At 41.9% G+C, this 23,584-nt stretch overlaps 2 protein-coding genes across 2 annotated transcripts; one reads left to right on the forward strand and one right to left on the reverse strand.

Annotated features, from left to right (window-relative positions):
* Nucleotides 1-8,351: 8,351 nt before the first annotated feature.
* Nucleotides 8,352-14,249, reverse strand: LOC115798494 (twinkle protein, mitochondrial-like). The gene is made up of 7 exons (XM_030755352.1): nucleotides 14,171-14,249; nucleotides 13,296-13,935; nucleotides 11,986-12,688; nucleotides 11,149-11,389; nucleotides 10,885-10,992; nucleotides 10,619-10,760; nucleotides 8,352-9,346 (listed from the first exon to the last, which is right to left on the reverse strand). The coding sequence occupies exons 2-7, from the start codon at nucleotides 13,908-13,910 to the stop codon at nucleotides 8,999-9,001; spliced, it is 2,157 nt and encodes a 718-aa protein (XP_030611212.1). The 5' UTR covers nucleotides 13,911-13,935; nucleotides 14,171-14,249; the 3' UTR covers nucleotides 8,352-8,998.
* Nucleotides 14,250-14,457: 208 nt separating this feature from the next.
* LOC115797764 (39S ribosomal protein L43, mitochondrial-like) lies at nucleotides 14,458-18,324 on the forward strand. The gene is made up of 3 exons (XM_030754256.1): nucleotides 14,458-14,702; nucleotides 16,662-16,768; nucleotides 18,029-18,324. The coding sequence occupies exons 1-3, from the start codon at nucleotides 14,572-14,574 to the stop codon at nucleotides 18,244-18,246; spliced, it is 456 nt and encodes a 151-aa protein (XP_030610116.1). The 5' UTR covers nucleotides 14,458-14,571; the 3' UTR covers nucleotides 18,247-18,324.
* The last annotated feature ends 5,260 nt before the right edge of the window (nucleotides 18,325-23,584 follow it).

A 23,584-nucleotide genomic window follows, 5' to 3' on the forward strand; every position in this document is an offset into this window, starting at 1 on the left:
TGCGTCTATTTTATTTTGGTTAGTTTTGTAAGTACATAATATCATTTCAATGAGTTTCCCAAAGTCAAGTTTATGTTTTTATTTTATGTCTTAACTGTGGATTTGTTGTTACAATAGCTTCAGACAAAGAAAGCAGCTGTAGCAGAAAAATGATGTAATGAATAGTTTGATGGACAGAAGATGGGATGAAGCGGTCGACAGAAGCTGCAATCAGTGTTCTTATCAATCACCTACATATGGTTAACACTGAGCACATGTTTTTTATGCTTGTCCTGATCAAGGACATGTTGATTATGAATATTTCCACATGTGCTGTAATAACACAGCAACTGGTCTGCATGTGTGTCCCTTCTTGGCTGCACTAATCTTCAAGAAACAGATGCTATGCACGAGCAATGTGTGAAGTATTTCTGCAGCATTAAATCTATAGCCAGAGCAAATCAATTGATAATATTATTAATTTTTCTGGCATTTTTCCACAGAGGCTTTGCATTATTATTTTGTGCAGGAATTCAGCTTCCTTTGTCACTGCTGGCCGGAGCTGTGAGATGCCAGACTCCCTCAGCCATCTAATCTCAGCATCGGTGTGCCAAAGGGAGCTGCTTTGTCATTTACTGAATAGTGCACTCACTTTGATCCTCATTATCAAGCGCTGTCCTTTTGTAATTGAGCAGCTTAATTAAAATGTACAATAATTTCATGCAGGGCATGAAAATAATACTCAGTAGAGGGGAAAAACCATCTTCTCTTTACCGCCACAGTTGTTGATCGGCACTATCCTGCACACTGCCATAAACTGATGGACTTGAAAGATAACACGCAGAATTCATATGCGCCCTGTTTTTATATGTGTCTTCAAAGAGGATAGCCCACAGTTAGATAATCAGCTTAACTGACCATGCTTATGCTGATAATGCTTCAGTTAACTGCTGTGGTTTCAGTGCTCAGGCGCTCATAAAGCAGACAGTCAGTGTGTGCACACAGTCTGAGAAGATTAGGCAGAGAGGGGCCTCCTTCAAGGTGGCCATGCAGATGGCTAATTTGAGAGCGAATGGCCATTTTCTTTGGCCTGGCTGTGGAGCATGCCCAGTGTGCTGCTGAGCAGAGCTGTCTCCATGTTGTTCTGGCTCTCTCAGACTGAATTAAAAGAAAGTCTGGTGTGAGGTGCAGGAGTGCTGCCAGGAGCCTCACTTGTCTCCAAAGTAGGACACTAATTCTGACCACTTGCTGAAGAGGAATAAGGCTCATTACAATCAGAGACGCTTTCCTTTCAAAGAGCCATTGAACATCTCGTCATCCATTTGCTTAGCCTCAGACGCCACATACCACAGCACTCTTATTACTGCAATTAAGCTCTTACTGTCACCCCGTCTACCCTCTCATTTAACCTTTCTGAGTTTTACAGCAAATAAAAGAGCCAAAACTGCCATATAAGACACCCTCCCCAGTCCCCTCGGGGCTCTTGAACAGCCTCCACACCCTTGGTGCCAGGGCAGATTAAGCCCCTCAGCACTCTCTTTGGCCAGAGCTGGGTGTTACATAAGGCTCAGGCATGCTGGTGTCTCAGAAGCTTTATCTCTTATGTTTAAAAGGCGGGCCACGGCCAGCTGAGCGGACTGAGACGGCAGGTGTTTACAGTACAGCTCTGAGAAGTGGACGGTCAGCTAAAGGTCAGTTAAACATTTCAGATATGAGCGCTACGGAGGGCCGTGACTGTCAAAATAAGAACAGCAACAAACTTGGTAAATTACTCAATAAAAACATTAGTGAAATATATTCAAAACAAATGATAATGATAATTTATGTCAGTCATTATTCACATTTTTTCAATAACAACCACAACAGTAACAACCAAGTAATGCCCAAAGCCTTATTAATAAAAAAAAAAAAAAAAAGCATCAAAGAAAGAAAGCAAATTATTGATTGACTGGGTTTAGCTTATTAAATCTACCATTTTTACAGAGCGTAATCTAAATGGAAACATTTTAACTAGATTTCACAAAGATCAAAGAAAGTTACAAAAATAAATAAAGAGGTTTTATAAACAGTGATAATCAGGATTCAGCTTTTCCACAAGTTTACGCTTCACTCCTTTTACAGTCTTTTAAACACAAATTTCCCCCTGAGTTTATCATCTCTCATTTTCAGCAGCCCCTCCTTCAGATTGGAGGAAGATTATTTTGGATTATTTTGGACTTTTTATGTGTGAAGGCCAACAATTTGTAAAATTTTAGGGAGTGTAGTTTAATCAATATTTTTTTGGATAATAAACTAACACATTTATAAATCTCATAGATTTTTTTGTAATTAATATTCTTCTAATTAATGGTAGGTACAACGCATGGCATTTACTATATGATATATTTAAATATAGATTTGATTTTTCACTTTAAAACATTAATGATGAAGCTTAAAATGTAAAACGAGGGAGAAACGTGGCAGTTTGAAAGGAAAGTACAAACAAACTGTTCACTCTGTCTGTAACTTTAAATGTACTCGTTATTATTTTAAAAGAAAAAAGACACAAATTATCCTGTAAGCAATTTCTATGCAATAAATAAGTAGCATTTTCACAGAAAATGGAATATTTCACGTCAGTATTCAGACCACCAAGTTGAGGGCTGCGTTATGAATTGCTTCCTAAATGATTCAAACTTCGACAGCTCGATGGATGTGATGCTGGAGAGATTGATTGGTCGCTTTGCTAACATACCTGCTAACGTCTGCTAACATAACTTCCTTGTTCAACATTAGTTTCGCATGACTTTTCTCCCAGGTCGTCAGCGCCCCACCAGTGTGGTGCGCCCCACAGTTTGAGAAACACTGCCCTAATGGAGCCCCTTTCTGAATTTCTTTATTCATTATTTGCCTCACTGAGCAAAAGACTTTCATTTAAAATAGGCAAGGAAAAAAACTGTCTATAATGGTGCATTATAAACATTCACAGATTTTATTAATAATTATTTTTGATGAATTTAATGGCATATTAATTTATTTACTGTGACTTAATATTTATTTATGCTTTTTTGATTTTGATTTTGGCAGTTTCTGTCCTCCACATTAGCACTTGGCACATTCACCAAAAAATAACAGCAACTGCCTGCATGCAAGAACTGCTGTTAGGTGGACTTAATCCTCCAGTGCACCCAAAAGCAGTGCATGCTGGTTGACCTTAAGATGTTTGTAGGTGAATCGCTCTGACTGCCACCCACAGAGAAGCAAAGCACTGCAGGCATTCTCCAAGGAGTCCAGTTCACCTTCAGCTGCATTTTCCTCCAACTCAGCAAGGTCTGTAAAGTTCAGATCTCTACATTTCCTCTGAGTCACGCATGCATTAAGGTGCATTTAGTATTCAGTGCTCCATCTGAAACTTTTAAGCATCATACAAGATTGACATACAATATTATCACCAAAATAATAAGGTAGAATATCATCATTCAGCACAAACTGAGCTTTATTTCACAGAGAAATACTTCTTTAAATTCTGTTTTAGTAGGACAGGTTCATTGCTGATTATCCTCTTTCCTGTCGGATTTCTTGGCAATAAGAATGATTGAAAATATCTTAAGTTTCACATAATGGGCTGAAAACGTTTCTCCTCATGATCGGAGAGCACAGAGAGGAGAATGTGAGCTTGGTTATTAATATACACAGCAGCAGCAGCAGGCATAGTGTTGGCTAATATGGGTCAAACGTGCTGAGAGCACGTGAGCGAGGCAGAGTAAACCCCACCTCCCTCATGTCCTGACACCACCCGGGGGGGGTGGGGTGGAAGGGCATCTTGAATCAGCTGTGAGTCTGAAAGGGCCTCTGGTCTGTCTGTCCTGAACACACTCTAGCTGCAGAACCACAGAGAAATGAGGCGTGTGCTTTATGGCGCTATAATGGTTTCTGTTTATGAACATTTCAGATTCACAGTCAGTCTAATGCAAGAACAGGAATGCAGTGATTCTGGTCAGGCCTCCAGGTCAGCACTTTAAGGATACAGTCAGAGGCTCAGTGTACTGTAAACTTGCTCTACATCCTCAGCGTTCTCTCAGCGTTCTCTCAGCGTTCTCTCAGCGTTCTCTCAGCGTTCTCTCAGCGTTCTCTGTCACACGTTCTCTTCTAATATGAGACTGGCTCAAATAATATTTCCCTTGTCTGCTCAAACTTGGGACTTATGGACTAAATGAAAACAGCATAAGGAAAGGTTTAGATACGTCTCCAAAGTGCATACAGTAAATCATAAGTGAATGATATGTGAGACAAAGTAATTGTTTTCATAGAGTTAACCCCGGTGATCTGGCAAGCATGCAGAATTAATCCTGCAGAGAACGTTTGTCTGTGAGGTTTTGATTGCATCATATTTTTACCTCAGATCTCATAAAACTCTAAATGTTCAAATCTTTATGAATACAGTTTAGAGCTGTTGTGTTTTGAGCCTGGACACAGTAGCAATGGTTACATCTCATTGTGTGTATTTGTTCTACTTTATGTCTTTGTGATCATAGATATCATTGAAATGTAAGTTATTTGAGATAAAGTTTCTAAATAACTGCTCACATAAGTGCATGCTGGTGTTTCTAGATGAGTACCAAGTAGTGGGACTTACTACTGATGGGAATTTGGTCGATATAAGTACTGTAGCTCCTTACACTCAGTAGAGCTGCTATTCCTCCACACTGAAAGGAACCAGTTGAGGGGACCAGGGGACTGACCGGGATGCTTCCTCCTGGGTGAGATTTCCAGGTATCCGGACCCAGAGAAGCAACAGAAAATTGGTTGGATAGATTTCCCAGTCTTTATGCTGAGCTAGGATAAGTGAGTGCTTAATCAACAACATGTATGACAGCTAACTCCAGACAATAAAGCAAAATAGTACAAAAAAGTGTGTCATGCTCTCTTGAAACACTCTCACGGGGACCCTATTTGCAGACATATCTTTAATTTCACAAAAATTATACCAAAAAGTGCAGAAGGAGGCAGATTAATCCAAAAATACAAAATGATCCTAAAACAACAAAATCCAAAAACAGGGACGACGACTGGAATGAGGAAAAGTAGAGATAACAACCTGACAAATCCCGAAAGAACAGACAGGTGAACTCATCCAGACAGCGATCGCTGCAAAAAGAACAAAGGAGAGAAGTAAAAACACAGAAAGCCACGCGTGGATCTTCAACCTGAAACAGGAATCAAGACCAAACTCACAGGCAACAATGAGAAGCACATGAAAAACTCAGCAAACTGAGGTTTACTATAAAAATACATCTATATTTAGCAAAACAAAGGCAGAGTAAAGTTAAGGATAGCAGGAACCATAGATAATACAAAGAATATGACATTATGAAACCGTTACTTTGAACCCAAGCAGGGAAAATATGTTTTTGTGGTCTCGTCATTGTTTAATTAATCTAAAAATACCTCTATTGTATTCTTAGCTGATTTTCCTATAATAAAAACAGTCTCACCATGAAGGCCAAAAGCAGAAAAGCCTCAGAAAATGACCCCCCCCCCCCCCCCCCCCCCCACACCCACCCCCTCAGCTGATTAACTCTGATTGAAGGTCCTGAAATTACCTCCAGACTCAGGCAAAATAGTTGGAGCTTAATGAAGGGCAGCTAATGGGGCGGAGAGCTATGCATTCATCTGATCATGCTGGGAGCAGCATGCAAGCTTATTTCTCACTGACTGATATGAAGCCTCTTATTTGGTTCTTACGCTGTAATCCCGACACCTGATCATGTTTTCATTAGAACGATAAGAAGCAGGTTTATCGGCAGCTGAAACATCTTTTCTCAGCCTCGTTTGATTCACATCCTTTCGGTCTCTGCACTGTTTGTTTCCCTCGTGATTAAAAGCTTCATAACTCCAGTTGTTTCATCTCCTCTTCTCTCCAGATGGCAACTATTTGAATAGGCATGCAAAGCCCTGATCAGCACAGGCCATTCAAAACAAAAGAGAACAATCAGACATAGAGTGCTGTGCCGCTACACAAAGGGATTCCTGTATTTAGTTTGGATTTCCCCCACCTGTTTACAAGGGGAAAAAGAACAATGAAACTCTGGATATTTTGAAATGCTTACATGGATGAAGCTCAGTAATCCTATAGCTGATGACTGTACATTCATATGTCTGCATGAATTTAGCTCAGTGGGGTCTTTTTGTGCATTTTTGTGATTTTTAAGGAGCTGGCGGGCGACGGAGCCGCCATCATCTCGGTACAGTAATGTCTTAAAACACAAAGAGCCCCATTCAGAGATCTCTGCAGCCATATCCCTCACCCACACAGTCAAAAGGACACCCGGACCCATCCAGCACACAGCCTGGAGTCTGTATGGAGAGCAGTGTGTACTTACACAGCAGTAAAACGTTCACAGGAAAACATTGAGCATTAAGAGAAGGGTCAGAAAAGCAGAAACGAGAACAAAATGATGGAACTTTTGCACAAAGACCCGTCTCCCTCCTGCCGTCTCAGACACATCAGACGCACACAGGAATTATTCCCACAGCTTACAACAATATTTTACAGTTTCAGCTATCCGAGCAGCTCGAGGCTGCACATACCTCATGTAAGATGAGTCCGGTGCCAGGAGCTTCCCGAGGACTGGTCTGTCAAAGATGGAGCCAGCAAAGAAATCAGAGGCAGACAGAGAGGCCCCAGTGTCTGAAGTCTGCACCGAGGCAAACAGGTCAAAACTACCAAAGAGCAACTTCACCAATTTATCTAAATGTAAAAAGGTGCATAAAACCGTTTTGATGCTCCAGTTTGACAACTTTAAAAAGAGAAACCTTTAAAAGGAAACGCTAAGCAGCTGAGTTGTAATTTGAGTAATGCCGGCTCCTGGTTTGGAAGATTGTGAAGAAAAAGTAGAACAGCTGGAATAAAAAATGACAGTGTTATACATATGTATGACATCCAGGTTTGACTGATATTTCATATCTCTGGGGTGCCAGGACTGCCTAAAATTCCCAGTCTTAAGATGTTACACATGGAGACCCAAAGCAGTTAGTTAATGAGGCAGACAGACCAAAATGGATATTAAAGAAGTTTCCCTGGACTCTATAGTCAGTCCTTAATTAACCGATCATCAGCTATGTGAGACGTCCTCTACAAAGGCAGACGTTTTGGTAGTTTGCTTGTCTTGGGCACTCAGGTGTGTGTTAACACAATGCCACAATCTTCCCAGGAGTGGGCATCCCTGTAAATTCACCTCAGGATCAGACGGAACAAGGCTCGAAGTGCAGGAGCAACATCTCAGACTCTACCGCCCTCAGTTTGCCTGTTCAATGTTACAGTTTATGGCAGGACAACTGGAAAGAGACGGGAATATATCTCTGGCCTGTTTGGAAGAGTTTCTGGCAGCACAGCTTCGGTTTGTAAAGTTGCATCTGAACAAACAACAAGACTCCTGGAACAGCGTCCTTCGGGCAGCTGAGACCAAAATGCAAATGACTAATTTGCATATTGAAACATAAAGGAACTGTAAAAATAAAATACTTAAATAAACATGTTAGGGGAAATAACTAGTGTGACAAATGCAACAGGAAAATTTGAAATGAAATGAAAAGCAAATACAAACCTGTACCTGTATTTATTTTAAATCTGGTGATTTAATTTTTATTTTTATTGAGTCAGCTGTTTTTTTTTTCCCCCTTTTTCCATTTTGGCACCTTTGGTCCTTCAAATTCCACGTGTATGATTCCCACAGTGACACTTGATTATTTCAGGGTTGCAAATCACCAAAGGTATAAAACACACAGGCACTTTCATATTCCCACGCTGAACCACTAACCCTTTAAATCATAAGCCTGAAATTTATATGGGTTTGCAGTGACCGTGATAAAGTACGAAACTTCAGCCGTCAGTAGGTCCTGCTGCAGCCCACCATGCAGCACAATGCAGACCTGCTTCACCTCAGAGCTGCTGATTCTCCTTGTAACCCCACACCCGTGCAGCTGAGGCAGGGCAGGCAACTTTACCCATCAAATATTCATATGAAGATGTTTTAAAACACTTTGCATTTATTAAAAGTCACCCACTCTAAATAATGCATTGTGTGGTTTGACACTGGAGATGGCCAAGGCTGGACATTGAAGGGTAAGCAACAGGCAAGCATGCTTAAATCTTTAGTCTTCTTCTCATCACTGTGGGTAATTAGAACTCACTTAATTATCAGTATTTGAAGGCAAAATCACAGGAGGGTAAAACGAAGCCAGCGACCTCCAATGTTCAGGCAAACAGCGCTGAAAGAGGGGTACGCTGTTAAAGCAAACAGTGCAGAATTATCTACTTTTTTCCTAATGTGCATAACTGCACTCTGTCACGCTTATAGTCATTTATAAATCACAAACATCTGGAACACGTCGCTGCTGCGGCCGAGAGACAAAGCTAAATCAAACACACATGTCTGCAGTAAACAGCACTGCTGAATGATATCTGCTGCTCATCAGCTTCTATCTGAAGGGAATAAACTCCAGTCGGCTGGTGCACACTGCCCCCTGCTGCCCACGGATGGAAACACAACCACAACCTGCATTAGAAGCTTTTCCTTTAATTAGAAAAAGCAACAAATCATCATCGTACAAAAAGTCAGTAGAGAACACATCGTGGTAATGCTCCCAGCAAGCAGAGCGGCACGAACAGGCCGTCAGTAGTTCCTGGTGTCACAGTAATATTAGAAGAGGTTAAACAACACTTAAAGAGTTCAGTCTTAATATACTGAACAGAAAAGCTTTGAAGGCTAATTTAGCATTTTTCTGTCATTATTTCACATTCTGCCTGTAACGTCCTTCAATCCATGATGAAACAACTTGGCATTTTCTGGCTCAGGGAGGGTAATCCATACAGTTCATATGCATGTTTATATTTGTATATTTACACGTAGCTTAGCTGAACCTCCTGTTATTGGCATAAAACTGCCGAACATCATCTTTCATACAAAGAGTCTGGATGAGCTTTGACATCCAAATCCCTCATTAACAGAGGGAATACTCTGAATCTCACCTTCCATTCTCACTTCTGAATGGCTCCGTTTCCATTTGCGGGACTTTTAACAGTTCGAGGAGTCTTTGTGTTTCCTTTTGTTTTCTCTCCCTTGTCTTTTTTAGCCGCTTCCTCCTTTGACGCCGCTGCGGCCGCCTCGCCCTCCTCCTCGTTTTCCGGCTTGGTGTTGACCTTCCTCAGCTTGTGTTTTCCTTTGATGGGAGTTGAGAATGTAAGCGAAGGCTTGATGAAGTCCAGAGGGAAGATGCCCACGTCTCCATCAAAGCGGTTCTTGGTCACCTGCAGGGATCTGCGGCCCGGACACGTCACCAGCTTCTTCTCCTGCAGTATGAGAACATTGTCGGCTTCTTGGCTGGCCTGGAGGGGGTTAAAGGTCAAGATGCGTTTAGTTTGATCTGAAACTGCGGGTGTGTGAAGAAGGTGATTATACGTGTATTTTTATTAAAGCATCAACTCAAGATGTTTATTTCTTAAAATGTCATATTGTCTTAGATATTACTTTAAAAATCAAAACAGAATGACACTCATGAGCAAATGAACATAATTAATAAAAAACAAATACAAAAAGGGAAATTCTGTATAAAATAAAATGATATACGTTAAAATTAATAACACATCAGTGAAGTGATTCTACTGGATGCATAAGACAACACACTGTCATTGCATTCAGGTCTCAGACTGTGGGTGCAATTATTCGTTTTCAGCTCTATTGATCAGTGTGAGCTGATCTGTCTGCACACTTCTTATCCTTCATTGCAAATAACTTCTGTTCTCTTTAAATTTTCAAGTATGTTCAGGAAAAAGAGGGTTTGGGCTCATTTTGATATGGTGCCATCACAGTTCATCCAGCCGAGCACGTGCAACTCTCAGCTCTGTCTGCAACACATGGAGCACCACAACTACACAGACACCAAGTATGTATACAAATACATTAATTTATAAATAAAAACAGCCCAATACATCAGATCTACCCCCCAAAGTACAGTATTTGACTCTAGACTGGAGCCTGTTTTATGGAAATACACATATTAAGTACAAGTGTGTTGATAAAGTAACACAATATACCACATTATCAGTGTTTTGTTTCATCCTTCTCGATAATGCCGTGTGGCAGTGCATCTGCTTTTCAAGTGTAAATGTAATCTTATCATATCAGAGCAAAAGCCATGTTGTTATTTTTTAAGTCTTTTTTTGGAGATTTTTCTTGCTGTTGTTATTTTGTTAACCCTCTAACATTCACCAGGTCACCAGCAAACAGCTTGGGGACGAGGTTATGGTGAGGCTGCATTTTTAAACAAATACAGTTTCAGAAACTAGAAGATGAAAACAATCAGTGAAGTCTCCTTCATGCATCTTGGCCTTAATGTTCTTCTCTTCTAAGATTTCCATTTGGGATTGACAGATGGGGAAATTTCCATATAAAGGGGAACATGTGAAACTGACCATGACCCTAATCAGTCACCAGTGTGACCTCGTGGATGTTAAGAGGATAATTAAGCACTGCACATCAAGTGCCTGCCATGAATTTGCCACTTTCACCTGATTCTTCTGCATTTTCTTCCAGACAGAACTGAAAACTAAACTTTTCCAGCACTTTCTGTGAAAGCGTAAACCATTTCCCGGCCTTACCTTGGCAGAACCAAAGATCGATGCCGTCTGCAGTTCTCGGTCGTCCTCCTCTTTCCTCGGATGAATGATCAGAGTGACGTGGCAGCAGCTGTTTGTGGCAAACTTCCTGAAAACCCCAATAATGTGGTCCTGGACTGCAAACCTGAATCACATGAGAGCATTCTATTTACATCCAGCATAAGAACACCAATAACAGCACTAATATGACATCATCACACACCAGATAACACATCATCCATCTTCTCCTTTGGTTTAGGTTCTCTTACTTGTCTACTGAGAGGTTTTCTTGTCCCATCATGAACTGCAGATTATCAATGACAACATGGTTGATATCATAGAGGTAGACAGCATGTTGCATTGTGTCCAGCACTGTTCTGCAGACAAAATTGGAGAAGGTTCAGAAGGACTGACTGAGCACTCATACTCCTACAAGAAAGAACTGATGAAATTATGGGGCTTATGGGCAGAAAACAAAGCCATCCTCCTGAATAAAGAACTTGGTGGATCCCTGAAGCACTGATAAGACTTACTTGATGTTCTGCTGCCCGTGGAAAGTCATGAAGTAGAGTGGCAGCTCTTCAAACTTGTCTGCCCAGAAATCATACTGCTCCAGGTTCTCCTCCAGCCTCTGCATGGCAAACTGTGTCAGCATGATCTTGGCCAGACGGACGTTGTTGATCTCAAAGCTGCCCCATAAAGTGTTGACACCCTGCATGCAAAGGTCCAGGGCCAACTCACTGATGAAGGTGGTTTTCCCACTTCCAGTAGGTCCTGTTAGGAAACATTATGGTTGTATACTGGGTTAATACAGTGAGTGCTCACAACTCAAATTTAAACTGCTACACTGAAAATCTCTTCAAGACACTTCAGTGAAAGTGAAATCTTGGCCAGCTGTTTATTTTTTAAGCATCCTGTTCCTTTAAATTAAAGACAGTATAGAAAGGGACCCAGAGAGGGATGTAAAAACAGGAGCTGTGCTGAAAGTGCTGCAGCGCTGCCAAATGAGATCATCTTAAAGCAGAAATCATCTAAACTTAAGTCAGGTATGGATTTGGAGTTTTTTGTGAGCAGAGTTGTAAAACTTGATCATAACTTAGGGAGAAAACATTGAATTTGAATCTGCTTGCTTACAAACAGATTTTGATTTTGGCTGCTTAGTAGTGGTGGAAGAGCCATTGTTCTTATAGGCATTGATTGCCACAGGATTCATATTTTATGATGCTGCAAGAGGTTTGTTTACATCACAGTTAAACAGGTAAGAGACAGGACTACGGTTTTAGTTATGATTTCTTGGGAAATGCATCTTTTTTTCCAAATAAAGTAATTAGTCCCAGAGTCTTCAAACATCATCATTAATAACACAGTACCTGTAAAAACGGTCAGCTCTCCCTTGCGGTGTCCCTTCAAGATCCTGTTGAGCTCAGGAAACCTCGTCCACTTCACTCCGGCCACCTGATCTGTGTTGGCGAGCTCCCCGTAAACGTCCTCTCTCAGCTGCTTGAAGGACACTATAGACTTGTGGGCTGCTGAGATGGAGGCTTTAATGATGTTACTTAAGTTTTTACCTCTGGCCAAAGCTTCCACCGCACACGGCCGGTACTCACCGGGCCGCACCAGCGAGCAGCGCCTGAGACCCAGTTTGCGAGAAAAGCTCTTTGACGCCTCCCAAGAGCGAATGTCTCCTCCCAACCACAGAGTCACCCGCTTGAACTGCTCCAGGTAGGGCAGCAGGATTGGAGGAAGGCAGCTGACTCCGCGAGGAAGAGCAACACTTGGGAGTCCTGTTGCCTGACTCACAGCCATCGTGTCAAACTCGTGACCCGTCACCACCACCTCCGAGTCCAGACGCCCCACAAGAGTGAGGCCAAACAAGTTGTAATAGGAGCTGGATCTTGGGACTGTAGCTTCATTATATGTGACTGTGTCAGTTTCTGTTCTTTGGGCTGACAGGAGCTTGACCCCTTTTAATGAGGAGTCAGGTCCACCAAACCAGGGGAAAACCAGACTCTTGGTGGGCTTGAATAATCTCACCCCAAACTTCTTGAGGGTTGCATTGGAGATCTTTGTGATCTGAAACAAAACATTAAGAAAACATTACTGTGGCAGGAAAAGGGGAAAAGTAAGGTCTTGTACATGCACAACCAGCTAGAGGGGGAACTGATGTTTTTTTAAGGATTCGTTTGGTTAGCGGAGTAAAGCAGGTGCACACCTCACTCCATTCTGTCCTGTCAGGGTTCGAGAGGCTGATGGGGCATAAGAAGGAAGCTCGACATAACAAAGCATCACTGGACCACAGCTGCTCATTCTGTTGCCTAGTTTGTTATATATATTTTTTTGGTTTGTCATCATGGTTGGTGATATTTTATGCTAGAGACCTGTAGTAGGTGTAGCATTACAAACCTGTGAGCAAAGTTAAGATATTAACAAAATGTTCAATATGGAAAATAAAAACATTTAGCAGCAGCAGAGCTCAAGGTTTTGAAGGTGCTCTGATTCCACATAACAGCAGTCTGAGGATGAGGATGGGTGTGTGAATGTATGCCACAGACCTGGGTTTGTAGCTGCCTGTACTCAGTAATCAGTGCTTTGATGGGGCAGAGAGATGTGTGATGTGGAGCTTTGATCACTGATCTTTGGTTTATCTGAATTAAGTATCACAAATGACACTCAACAATACCTGGAACATGGTTTTAATCAGCTGAGCTTCATCCTCTGGGAGGTCTGTAAGTGGGACAGAGGTTGACCAGATACTCTGCACCTCTCTCAGCTCCCTCTCCCTATCCTCCTGCTCTTCCACACTCTCTGGATAACCCAGCAGGACATCAGGGCTGAGGGAGTCCTGCCCATCCTTCTGCATCACCTCCAAGCAGTCCTGAAGGTCCTCCCAGCTCCCCTCCACCAGTGTGTCCTTGCACAGAAACTGTCCGGTGGTTTTGTCGACAAACAGGGAGAAGCCGTCCTTCCTGGTGGAGGAATCCACGAAGATGCTGGGGATGTGGAGGCAGCTGTAGCCATCGTGGAAGGGAATATCTTTGGAGCGTAGATACTGTTTAATGTCTGTGACTGTGACGGGGGTCCCAGGGAACTCTACAGTAGATTTGGTGTCCTTTTTATAACCCCTGGTCCCAGCGTGTGCCAGAAAATAGCCTGTACTCCGAAGTATTGGGACGGGCCTGTGGAGGAGTCTCTGAGAGAGAAGTCTCAAAGATGAAACAGGTTCTTCAGGGAGAAACTTTGGGGCTGCCACCTGCAAGAGAGAAGTGGAGCCCCTCAGCAGCAAGCCTCTCCACATTGGTTATATGGTCATCACACTGCACCTGCAAAAAGACGCCAAAACATGAGGAAAACAGCAGCCTAATACAAGAAACGCACAGCAAAGTTTTGGGGTGACCCTCTAGTTAAAGTAAGGAGAGACAGCGAGGCAGAAAACCGTTATTTTCTTGTCAAACGGAGACATGCCGAACATGAAAATTATCGCGGAGGCGTATTAAAGCATCACTCAAAAGTTAGTGCCGTTCAATAAAGCAAGAAACAAAAAAAACAACAACTTACAGGCTCTGATATCTGTCCTCCTCTCCTCCCATGCTCCACTCTAACCCGGGCTTTTCGGTGCGTTTTCAAAACAAGTCCGTGTGAAATATGCGCAAGACAGTTGTGCGGAAGACCAGACTAGCACACATATTTACCCTCTAAACTATACTCAACATGTTAATGTTTATAGTAGAAAATAAACATAATGTTTTTAAACTTAATTTGCGACGAAAGAAGTCTTCTACTAGGAAGTCTTAACTTTTATTTAACCATTAGGTCAGTTATATGTTTCACATCGGAACTTGTTACCGACGGACAGCGCTGTGTACATGCCCGTCAGGTCGTCCTCTGCGAGCTTTTTGCCGCGTAGAGGCTTTAACTGGCTTATTTTTGTCCAGCAGTAGGAAAACAGCAGGTTAACGATGACTTCCAGAGGGACACCGAGCCGTTTCTTAAGAAGTGTCCTTCAAAATGGCGTCGGTCGGTACGTTTGCCAGCTGAAACGAGTCTCCATCATCTTCTCCAAAAAAGCTTCGAGCTCGCTGGGAGTGAGGTAAAAGACAAAAACAAGCCTTTGGTAGTTTCTGTAGGCAGTTAAGTTTATCTCAGTAAAGGCCTCGACATAAAATAAAGGATTACTTCGTATGCCCACTGATTTAGAGATTGTAATTATTCTTACCTCAGCCCGTAATGTTGGGGCCAGTCTTGTACGTGCAGCTTATTATTCCTCATTAATCAGCCGTTTTTCCCGGTGGAGGAATCCGAGAAGATGCTGTAAGCCAACAGCAGGTTAAACGTCTTATTGTCATACCATCATAGCATACATACACTGTACTCAGCCGATCACATGGCAGCAACTCAACGCATGTAGACATGACCAAGACGACCTGCTGAAGTTGAAACCGAGCATAAGAATCGGGAGGGAAGGGGATTTTAAGTGAACCACTTTGTAACCATTCGTTACAACCAAGGTATGCAGAAGAGCATCTCTGAATACACAGCACATCGAGTCTTGAAGCAGATGGGCTTCAGCAGCAGAAGACCACACAGGGTGACACTCATCCAGGAAACTGGGAGCTACACCAAAATTGGACAACAGAGGACTGGGTAAACACTGCCTGATCTGTTCAGTCTCGATTTCAGATGTTAGAGTCAGAATTTTGGTTTAAACGACATGAAACGATGAATTGTGGCTCAGGAGGTAGAGCGGGTCATCTACTAATCACAAAGTTGGTGTTTCGATCCCCGGCTCATCAGACACTGATGTTGGAGAGAAGGTCTGGCTCACAGTCTCCGCTCTAATCCATCCCAAAGGTGTTCTATCAGGCTGAGGTCAGGACTCTGTGCAGGCCAGTCAAGTTCTTCCACACCAAACTGGCTCATCCATGTCTTTATGGAGCTGCTTTGTGCACTGGTGTGCAGTCATGTTGGAACAGGAAGGGGCCATCCCCAAACTGTTCCACAGAGTTGGAGCATCAAACTGTCCCAAATGTCTTGGTATGCTGAAGCATTAAGAGTTCCTTTGACTGGAACTAAGGGGCAGAGAACAACTCCTGAAAAACACCCCCACACCATAACCCCCCCCTTCCACCAAACTTTACACAATGCAGTCAGACAGGTACCGTTCCCCTGGCAACCACCAAACCCAGACTCCTCCCTCAGATTGGCAGATGGAGAAGTGTGATTCATCCCTCCAGAGAACACGTCTCCACTGCTCTAGAGTCCAGTGGCGGCGTGCTTTACACCACTGCATCAACACTCTGCATTGAGCTTGGTGATGTAAGGCTTGGATGCAGCTACCATGGAAACCCATTCATGAAGCTCTCACTGTTCTTGAGCTGATCTGAAGGTCACATGAAGGTTGGAGGTCTGTAGTGATTGACTCTGCAGAAAGTTGGTGACCTCTGTGCACTATGACCCTCAGCATCCTCTGACCCCACTCCGTGATTTTATGTGGCCTACCACTTCAGTACTACGCTGGAGTTCACTGAGCTCCTGAGAGCGACCCATTCTTTCACTAATGTTTGTAGAAGCAGTCTGCATGCCCAGGTGCTGGTTTATACACCTGTGGCCATTAAAGTGACTGGAACACCTGGATTCAATGATCTGGATGGTGAGTGAATACTTTGGGTAATATAGTGTAGTTGAAGGAACTCTAAGCAGAGGCAGTAGGTCTGGACCGACATGCCTTCATGATTCAAGCTCCACATCATGATGCTAGATGATGCTAACTTACTTTTTACCCTAGTTATAGGCCTTCAGATGCATTTGGATTATAATAGTGAGCAGATCCAGCATCCCATCAACCAATTCAAACATCTAAGGGTAAAATCTGCTGTTGTTGAAATTGTATTTTCAAGAAAATGTTAAAAAAAAAGCTTTAAAAACTAACAACTGAAAAACGTAGGGTGATTAACCACTAATGAAAATAATCATCAGGTATAGCTTAAAAAACCCAAACAATCACTGCCACCATTACCAAACTGTAATGCAATTCATCGTCTTTTTTTAGGGATTTTATTGAGGAGGGAGTCGTGGATTATGCCAACAAGAACCCTGGAACTGTCGTCTATGTGTCTCCGCAGCCCTGCGGGACACCAAAGATAGTTGCAGAATACTGTAAGTGATCACAGCGCTGTCTTTGAATCAGAATAAACCTCAATACATTTAATGAGGTAATGGTGATTTCTGAAAATAACCACATAAATTGGTGAAGTAGTATTAAAGTACATAGAAGTATTAATGATTATAAGCTGTTGTTGAGGAATTTTAAGGCAATGAAATAATAAGAGAGATCAATTTAAACCAAAGTAAACATTTATTTATCATGTAGTGTTTTCTTCATATATTTATTTGCATCTTTTTTGTGGACAAGAATAACATTTACAATATTATATGTATTATAGGCGATAGTGTACTCATTGAACATTAAGATAAGTAGTAGAATTAATGATAATCAGACATGAATTTAGTCACATATCTGGGCTCTTCAGAGATGATAAGATTTACTGTAACATGTATAAAAGTTCATCAAATATTTCCCACCTGACGTCACAGATTTGTCAGAAAAAGATGAGACTTTATTGATCCCACGCCAGGAAAAAGATGCTCTTCTCCTTTCAGGTCTCTGCTGTCATTTATTTAGTCAAAAACAAAAACCAAAATAAATTAATGGACGAAGGGCGGTGTGTTTTTTATAGTGTTTTCTTTGAAGGATCATTTTAAATTTACATCATCTAGAAAACTACTCGAGCCAAGTCCTTCAGACTTTTAGGATGCATATCATACCTCTGAACATGGACTGTCAGGAGGGTAGCTCATGTTAACGTAGAGTACATGTGGCAGTAAATGTGGAGGTACTGTAGAAAACACAATTTTGCAGGTTGGGGATGAATATTTTTCTATAAGGCACATCATATTCTTTAAAACAGCCCAAATCAGGTGGCTGGTCTCACAGATATCAAAGCGTATGGAAAATGTGATATTCCCCTGGTATGACACCATGTGTCGTATCCACATGAGCTGTTTTAGAAAGGACACGTGCCTGTTAATATTATATCCAAAATTAACAGATGAACAGAAATGAGCAACTTAAACAATCTGAAAATAAAAAGTATGCTAAAAACTAAGGACAAATGCAGGATTGTTTTAACTGGATTTATAGCTAAAGATCAGATTGAGGGTTGTGTTCAGTCTGGTTTATCACTGCCTTAATAAGAAACCTGAAAGGTGAGCAGTCTTAGATACTGTAGGGGGCAGTATAACACTAGTTTTTCTGGGGCGCCTGTTCAGGTGGACGTTGGTAGTAACATAGTTGCACTCAGAATCATGTCCGTGTCGTAGGCGTCCTCCTAAAAGTCGTGTTTTCCCTTCTTTCAGTAAATGGCAACGTGAGGGAAGAAATCATCGCGAGCAAAACGGCTCAGCAGATATCGGAGCTCCTGACTAAGCTGACCAGTCAGTCCGGTCTGGACATCATCCGCATCCGCAAACCCATCCACACCGACAGTCCCAGCGTCCAGGGCCTGTGGCACCCTTTCACCAACCGGCCCCCGTCTGTCGGCCCCATCAGACCACAGAAAACGGACTCTCAATAAGGACTGACCGAAGATGAAAATGTTTAACTTCCATTTGTATGTTTTTTGCAGTTTAAATTAAATCACTGGTGAATAACAGTTTCTGCATCGGCCTTCCTTCTGATTCCTTTTTCCTGGATAATTCTAATACCGCACTGTTGTGTAATTATTATTTTTTTACCATCTCCTTCTGTCTGCAGCAGAGCCCACATGCAGCAAAATGCACACAGTTCCAGCTCTAAATGCCACATTTGAATAGACTTTAAATGAATCCACCAGAGCCTTGTCATTTGGCATACTGAAGAGCAGATAACTGTTTTTAAATCTCAAGGTTATTTGAAGATTTGTGTAATAAGTGCAGCAGATGGAACTTAGATGAAATGAAAAAAATGTTCAAATGTTGGTGTTTAAATATAGATTTTTCTTTTGAGGTCTGTTTCAGCATCTTGACAGAAGAAGAACGGCAGCGGTAGAGCTGTCTGCATGGCTCGCTTTAAGACTTGTACGACGGGCTGAATGTAAATGTTTTTACAGCTTAATGCTGACGAGCTGTGAGGCTGTCCTTAAATGTCTCGCAGCTTAAATGAACATGACAGATGGTTGTGTGATGGCCTGAGGGACAGCCTTTAACCTTCAGCGTGAGCTGTCCTCTGTAACAGCAACAGAAATCTTAACTCTCGTCCAGCAGGTGATTTGTTCAAATTCAACGAGGCGTTGAATTTTGGCTGCTTTCTTTGCAGTTCTTATACTAAATTCATCATTTTTGACTGCAAAAGGCATTCGGGGTTGACCCCAGTCTTGTTCTCTAAAAAATACAACCAAGTGCAAGTCATCAGATGAATACAAACTAAGCAGCCTCACACGAAGTGAACGTGAAGGGTGCAGCAGGCAAAAGATATGCTTTACAAGTCTGGCCACAGGAAATGGTTTGGCAGTTTGACAGTTTATGTAGAACAGGAGAGTGACGTGACTGCAAAGGATGCTGATGAGGTGCTGAAGTCGAGCTGTGCAGGAAAATACTTCATTTCCTTTCACTCCCTTTCTCCCATGTATCCTTTCTAATTAGCATTCTCTCCAATGATAAATTAAATTCAGACACGGAGGCTGCACTTGGAATAAAACTGTCTTAACTTTTAGTCCAAACTTTTTTTTTTTTATCTCCAAATTCCAGTAAAATTCTGATCTGAAAGGATGAGGCCTGTTTTTGAAGAATAAAGTCTTTTTCCCAAACCGAAGACTGCAGCAGCCAATTTTACACTCAGAACCTCTTCAGCCACAACTCTGAAGAGCCTCAGAAGTATTTCTTTCTTTGCGTTTCCACTAATCTCTGGTCAGGTTGAGTCTCCATTAATGGCTTTTTTTCCAGCGTCTGACAGCCACGGCCATATTTGAGGTTTTTTTCCTGCTATTGATCATTTAATGAATAAAATTACAAGTAATTTTTACCTCGTGGCTTTGGTTCTCTTTTAAATGTAAATATTTAATGGTAATTTGAATCTAAATTTTAAAAACTGAACATTAAAAGCTTGTTTTTAAACTATCCATCTATTTTCTTCCACTTACCCAGTTCAGGGTTGTGGTTGGGCTGGAGCCTCTGACTTCCTGCAGCTCACCTGCAGTACCTTTAAAGGCCACCAGGAAGCCGTGGCCCACACTCTTTGGATATCACCGAATTGATTAAATGTCTCAAAATAAATATAAAACATAATTGTAGGCATCAATGAAAAATGTGACATGAGTCAATAATTCTGCTTTTATTATTTTCTGCTGCTTATCCGGGTCTCGGTTGAGGGGGCAGCAGCCAAAGCAGACTCCTTCTTCCCCTCCTCTTGCTCGGATGACACCAAGATGTTCCTAAGAACAGCTGAGAGGCTGAGCGGTACAATTTCTCCACTGTGTCCTGGATCTGCTCCGATGCCTCCTCCCAGTAGAACATGCCCCAAACATCTCGCTTAAGAGGCACCCAGGAGGCACCCTGTTACCTCAGCTGGCTCCATTCAGTGTAGATCCCCACCTTACCCTGGTGGAGGAGTTTGTGCCCTAGTGGTCCGAGGAGCTGTATTGGGGGCAGTTTGCCTCTGGTAGGGTTTCTCAAGGTAAACTGGGTAAATTGAGCCTTCCCTCCTGTGGGCCAACACTCGCAGGAGGCATCACAGGGGTTTGGTGGCTTGTAGATTGGGCAGCAATCAGGGCTGGAGACCCTGCCTGTCCAGTGCACCCCAGTTTATGTTTTATTTAGTATTTTGCAATTATTTTAAGCTATATTTAGATTCTGTGTACTCTGACGATTATCATCAATATCATCTTCTTCTTTCGGCTGCTCCTTTTAGCTGTTGCCACAGTGGATCATCTGCCTCCATCTCCCCTAGCATCCTCCTCTGTCACACCGACTCTCTGCATGCCCTCCTTCAAAACACCCATGATCTTCCTTTATGGTCTTCCTCTTTTCCTCCTGCATGGCAGCTCCGTCTTCAACATCCTTTGTCCAGTATATCCACTTTCCCTCCTCTGCACGTGCCCAAACCATCTCAGCCTCTTCTCCCTTACGTTGTCTCCAAACCGCTCAACCTGAGCGTACCTGACATAGTCATTTCTAATCCTGGTCACTCCCAGTGAAAATTTTAACAGCTTAAGTCTGAAACCTCAGCCTCCTGTCTCTGTGTAAGTGCCACTGTCTCCAAATCATACCTTATAGCAGGTCTTGCTACCACCTCGGAAAACTTTCCTTTCACTCTCTCTGCCTTCCTTCTGTCACAAATCACCCGACACTTGTCTCCACCCTGCCCACACTCTCATGTTCACCTCTCTTGTGCACTGTCCATTGCTTTGGATGGTTGACCTCAGGTATTTAAACTCATCTACCTTCACTACCTTCACTCATTGCAGAGGTAGCAAAGGTTACACCTGTGTTGTTCACACACGTATTGTTTTGACTTTCATTCCTCTTCTCTCCAGTGCATACCTCCACCTCTCCAGGCTCTCACTGCACAGCTGGTGATTTTCTGACAAGTTATTTTCATTTTGGTCCTGGTCTTTATCAGCAAGTGACAACCCCCTTATTTACACAATAAAGAACCGTGTAAAGAAACAAACAAATAAATAAATAATGAAAATCACAGAAGTGAATAAATTTTAAAATGATTTAATTAATAAGTGGAAAATGAAATGGAAAGTACATAAATAGGAGAATCAATAAGAAGGTAAATAAATACAGATGCAGTTTATGTCACATTTTTACATTAATTCATGTCTATGTTTACCTTTTCAATTATATGATTACTTAATGGTATATGCATTTATTTATTAATACATTGGTTTTTGATTTTGGCTCTGTAAATGTGCCAGTGTTAGCCAGCAACCTTTGGCAAGATGCTTTGAAAACCCATTAAAGTAATTTTGGCACTTCAGGTCCCCCATACAATTCTCACTTCCTGCATTTTTAATTTGTCTCTGACACCAATTACAGATATTACAGCTGCTGTGCTCTCATCACGCCCGCTATCCCCAATGGGAAATGGCACAGCTTGACCCACGCAAGGACACTAAATAAAGTTGCTGTTGCTTAGTTACAGCTGTGAACGCTGCTCTAAAAATGGTAATTTTACCCCCTCCTCTCTGCCCTGAGCCTATGTTATACCTCTGGCTTGTCAGAGTCATATAAATGACTGTGGGGCGGAGTGGGATCCGTTCCCTGTGGAGGACAGTGGCCTTGCTGCTCGCCGAAAGCTAAAAACAACCAGTATCTTGAGAGAAGAATCGAGTGCGAACATATTTTGCATGTTGTTTCATGACTTCCTCTCAGGGCTGTTGACAATGAACCTTTTTTCCTCCCAAACTAAACATCATGCAAACAGTTAAAAAAAAAAAAAAGCTGCACAAACACCAGTGGAAATTTAATGACCTGAAATAACTAAGACATGAGATTCGACGTGAAAAAGCAAAGATATCACTTCGGCCAGTTATATTCTGAGAAAACAACAAAGATAAGCTCATTATCTACATTAAAAATAATACAGACCCAACTTGACTCAAAGTGTCACAGTTCACAGGGGTTTACTGTACATGACCTTTAACAAAGCACATAAGAAAGAACAGTGCAAGCTGTTTAGACCAACACAAAAAGAAAGTACATCTACATGAACTGCAGGATAATTACTGTTACGGAAATAGCAAAAAACAAGTTCATATGTATGTAAAGCAGCCAATATGTTAGCTATTTAGCATTAAGTCCATAGTACAGAATAGTGTGTTTACTGTAAACAGATTGCCCTTGAATGACAGTGAAATAGCAGCAGTAATGACCTTAGATTCAGATGAAACTTCCAGTATCCAGACCTTTACAAGGACATTTTATATAACACAAACATGTTAACTCAGTAGAAGCTGCAATCATTTTACACATTTTATACTTGAAATAAAATGTAACCTACCAATAAAACATTTTACACTGTACAACTTTGTGGGGACCTGTTATGCTCATTTCCAGCTCTGTATTTTTATTCTTTGAGTAGGTCTGCATAAATCACAGTCGTAAATTATTCTGCCTGTCTTATATAGTGGGCATCAGTGCAGCCCCTCAGTGTCTGTTACCTCTGGAAAAAAAAAAAAAAAAAGTTGGATTAGTCCCTCCCGCTTTGAACTAACTGTCCTATGATTGGCTAGCAGCAGGTGGGTGGGGCTTATGCGCATGAGATGACCATATTGGGGTTATCCGCTCTATCTGACATCACGCAGACCCGCGAGTAGAAAAACTGTCAGAAACTGAAGTCTGAGCTTCTGGTTCACAAAAATTACAATGACCTCACTATTTGAAATTATAGCCCTGTAACAGTGCATATATGAAGCAAATAAAGGAGATCATAATACATCTGATTCTTATGGGAGCTTCATAACATAACAGCATCTTAAACTGCATCAGAAAATCCAATTCTTACTTCAATTCCCACATGTTCAAAAACACAAACTCAAGTGCGCTTTTAAAACTGGCTCTAATTGATTAGAGGCCTCTGTGGCCATTTGGAAATTCAGCTGGGTCCTTCAGAAGCGAATGTGAATGTGAGCGAAGAGGGTAACTGATGATGCTGCAATGCAGAAGTGATGAGCAGGGTAATAGAAAGAGTATAACAGAGATGGGAAGAGTGGAGGACTGAAGATGAGGATCAAAATGAGTGTTTTTTTAATATAAATATAGAAAAAAAATGTGAGTTCAGCACAGTTTTACCAAAAAATGTTCTGCCAACCTCAGAAGATGGAGCGACAACGTTCGGGAGAAAGCATGAGCCAAAAAGTTCAGGTTTTCACCACATACTTTCAAAGCATGAAGGATACTCAAAGCATACCGTATGCCACTGATTTAGCA

This window comes from Archocentrus centrarchus, chromosome 19 (assembly GCF_007364275.1).
Source record: "Archocentrus centrarchus isolate MPI-CPG fArcCen1 chromosome 19, fArcCen1, whole genome shotgun sequence".
Lineage (NCBI taxonomy): Eukaryota > Metazoa > Chordata > Actinopteri > Cichliformes > Cichlidae > Archocentrus > Archocentrus centrarchus.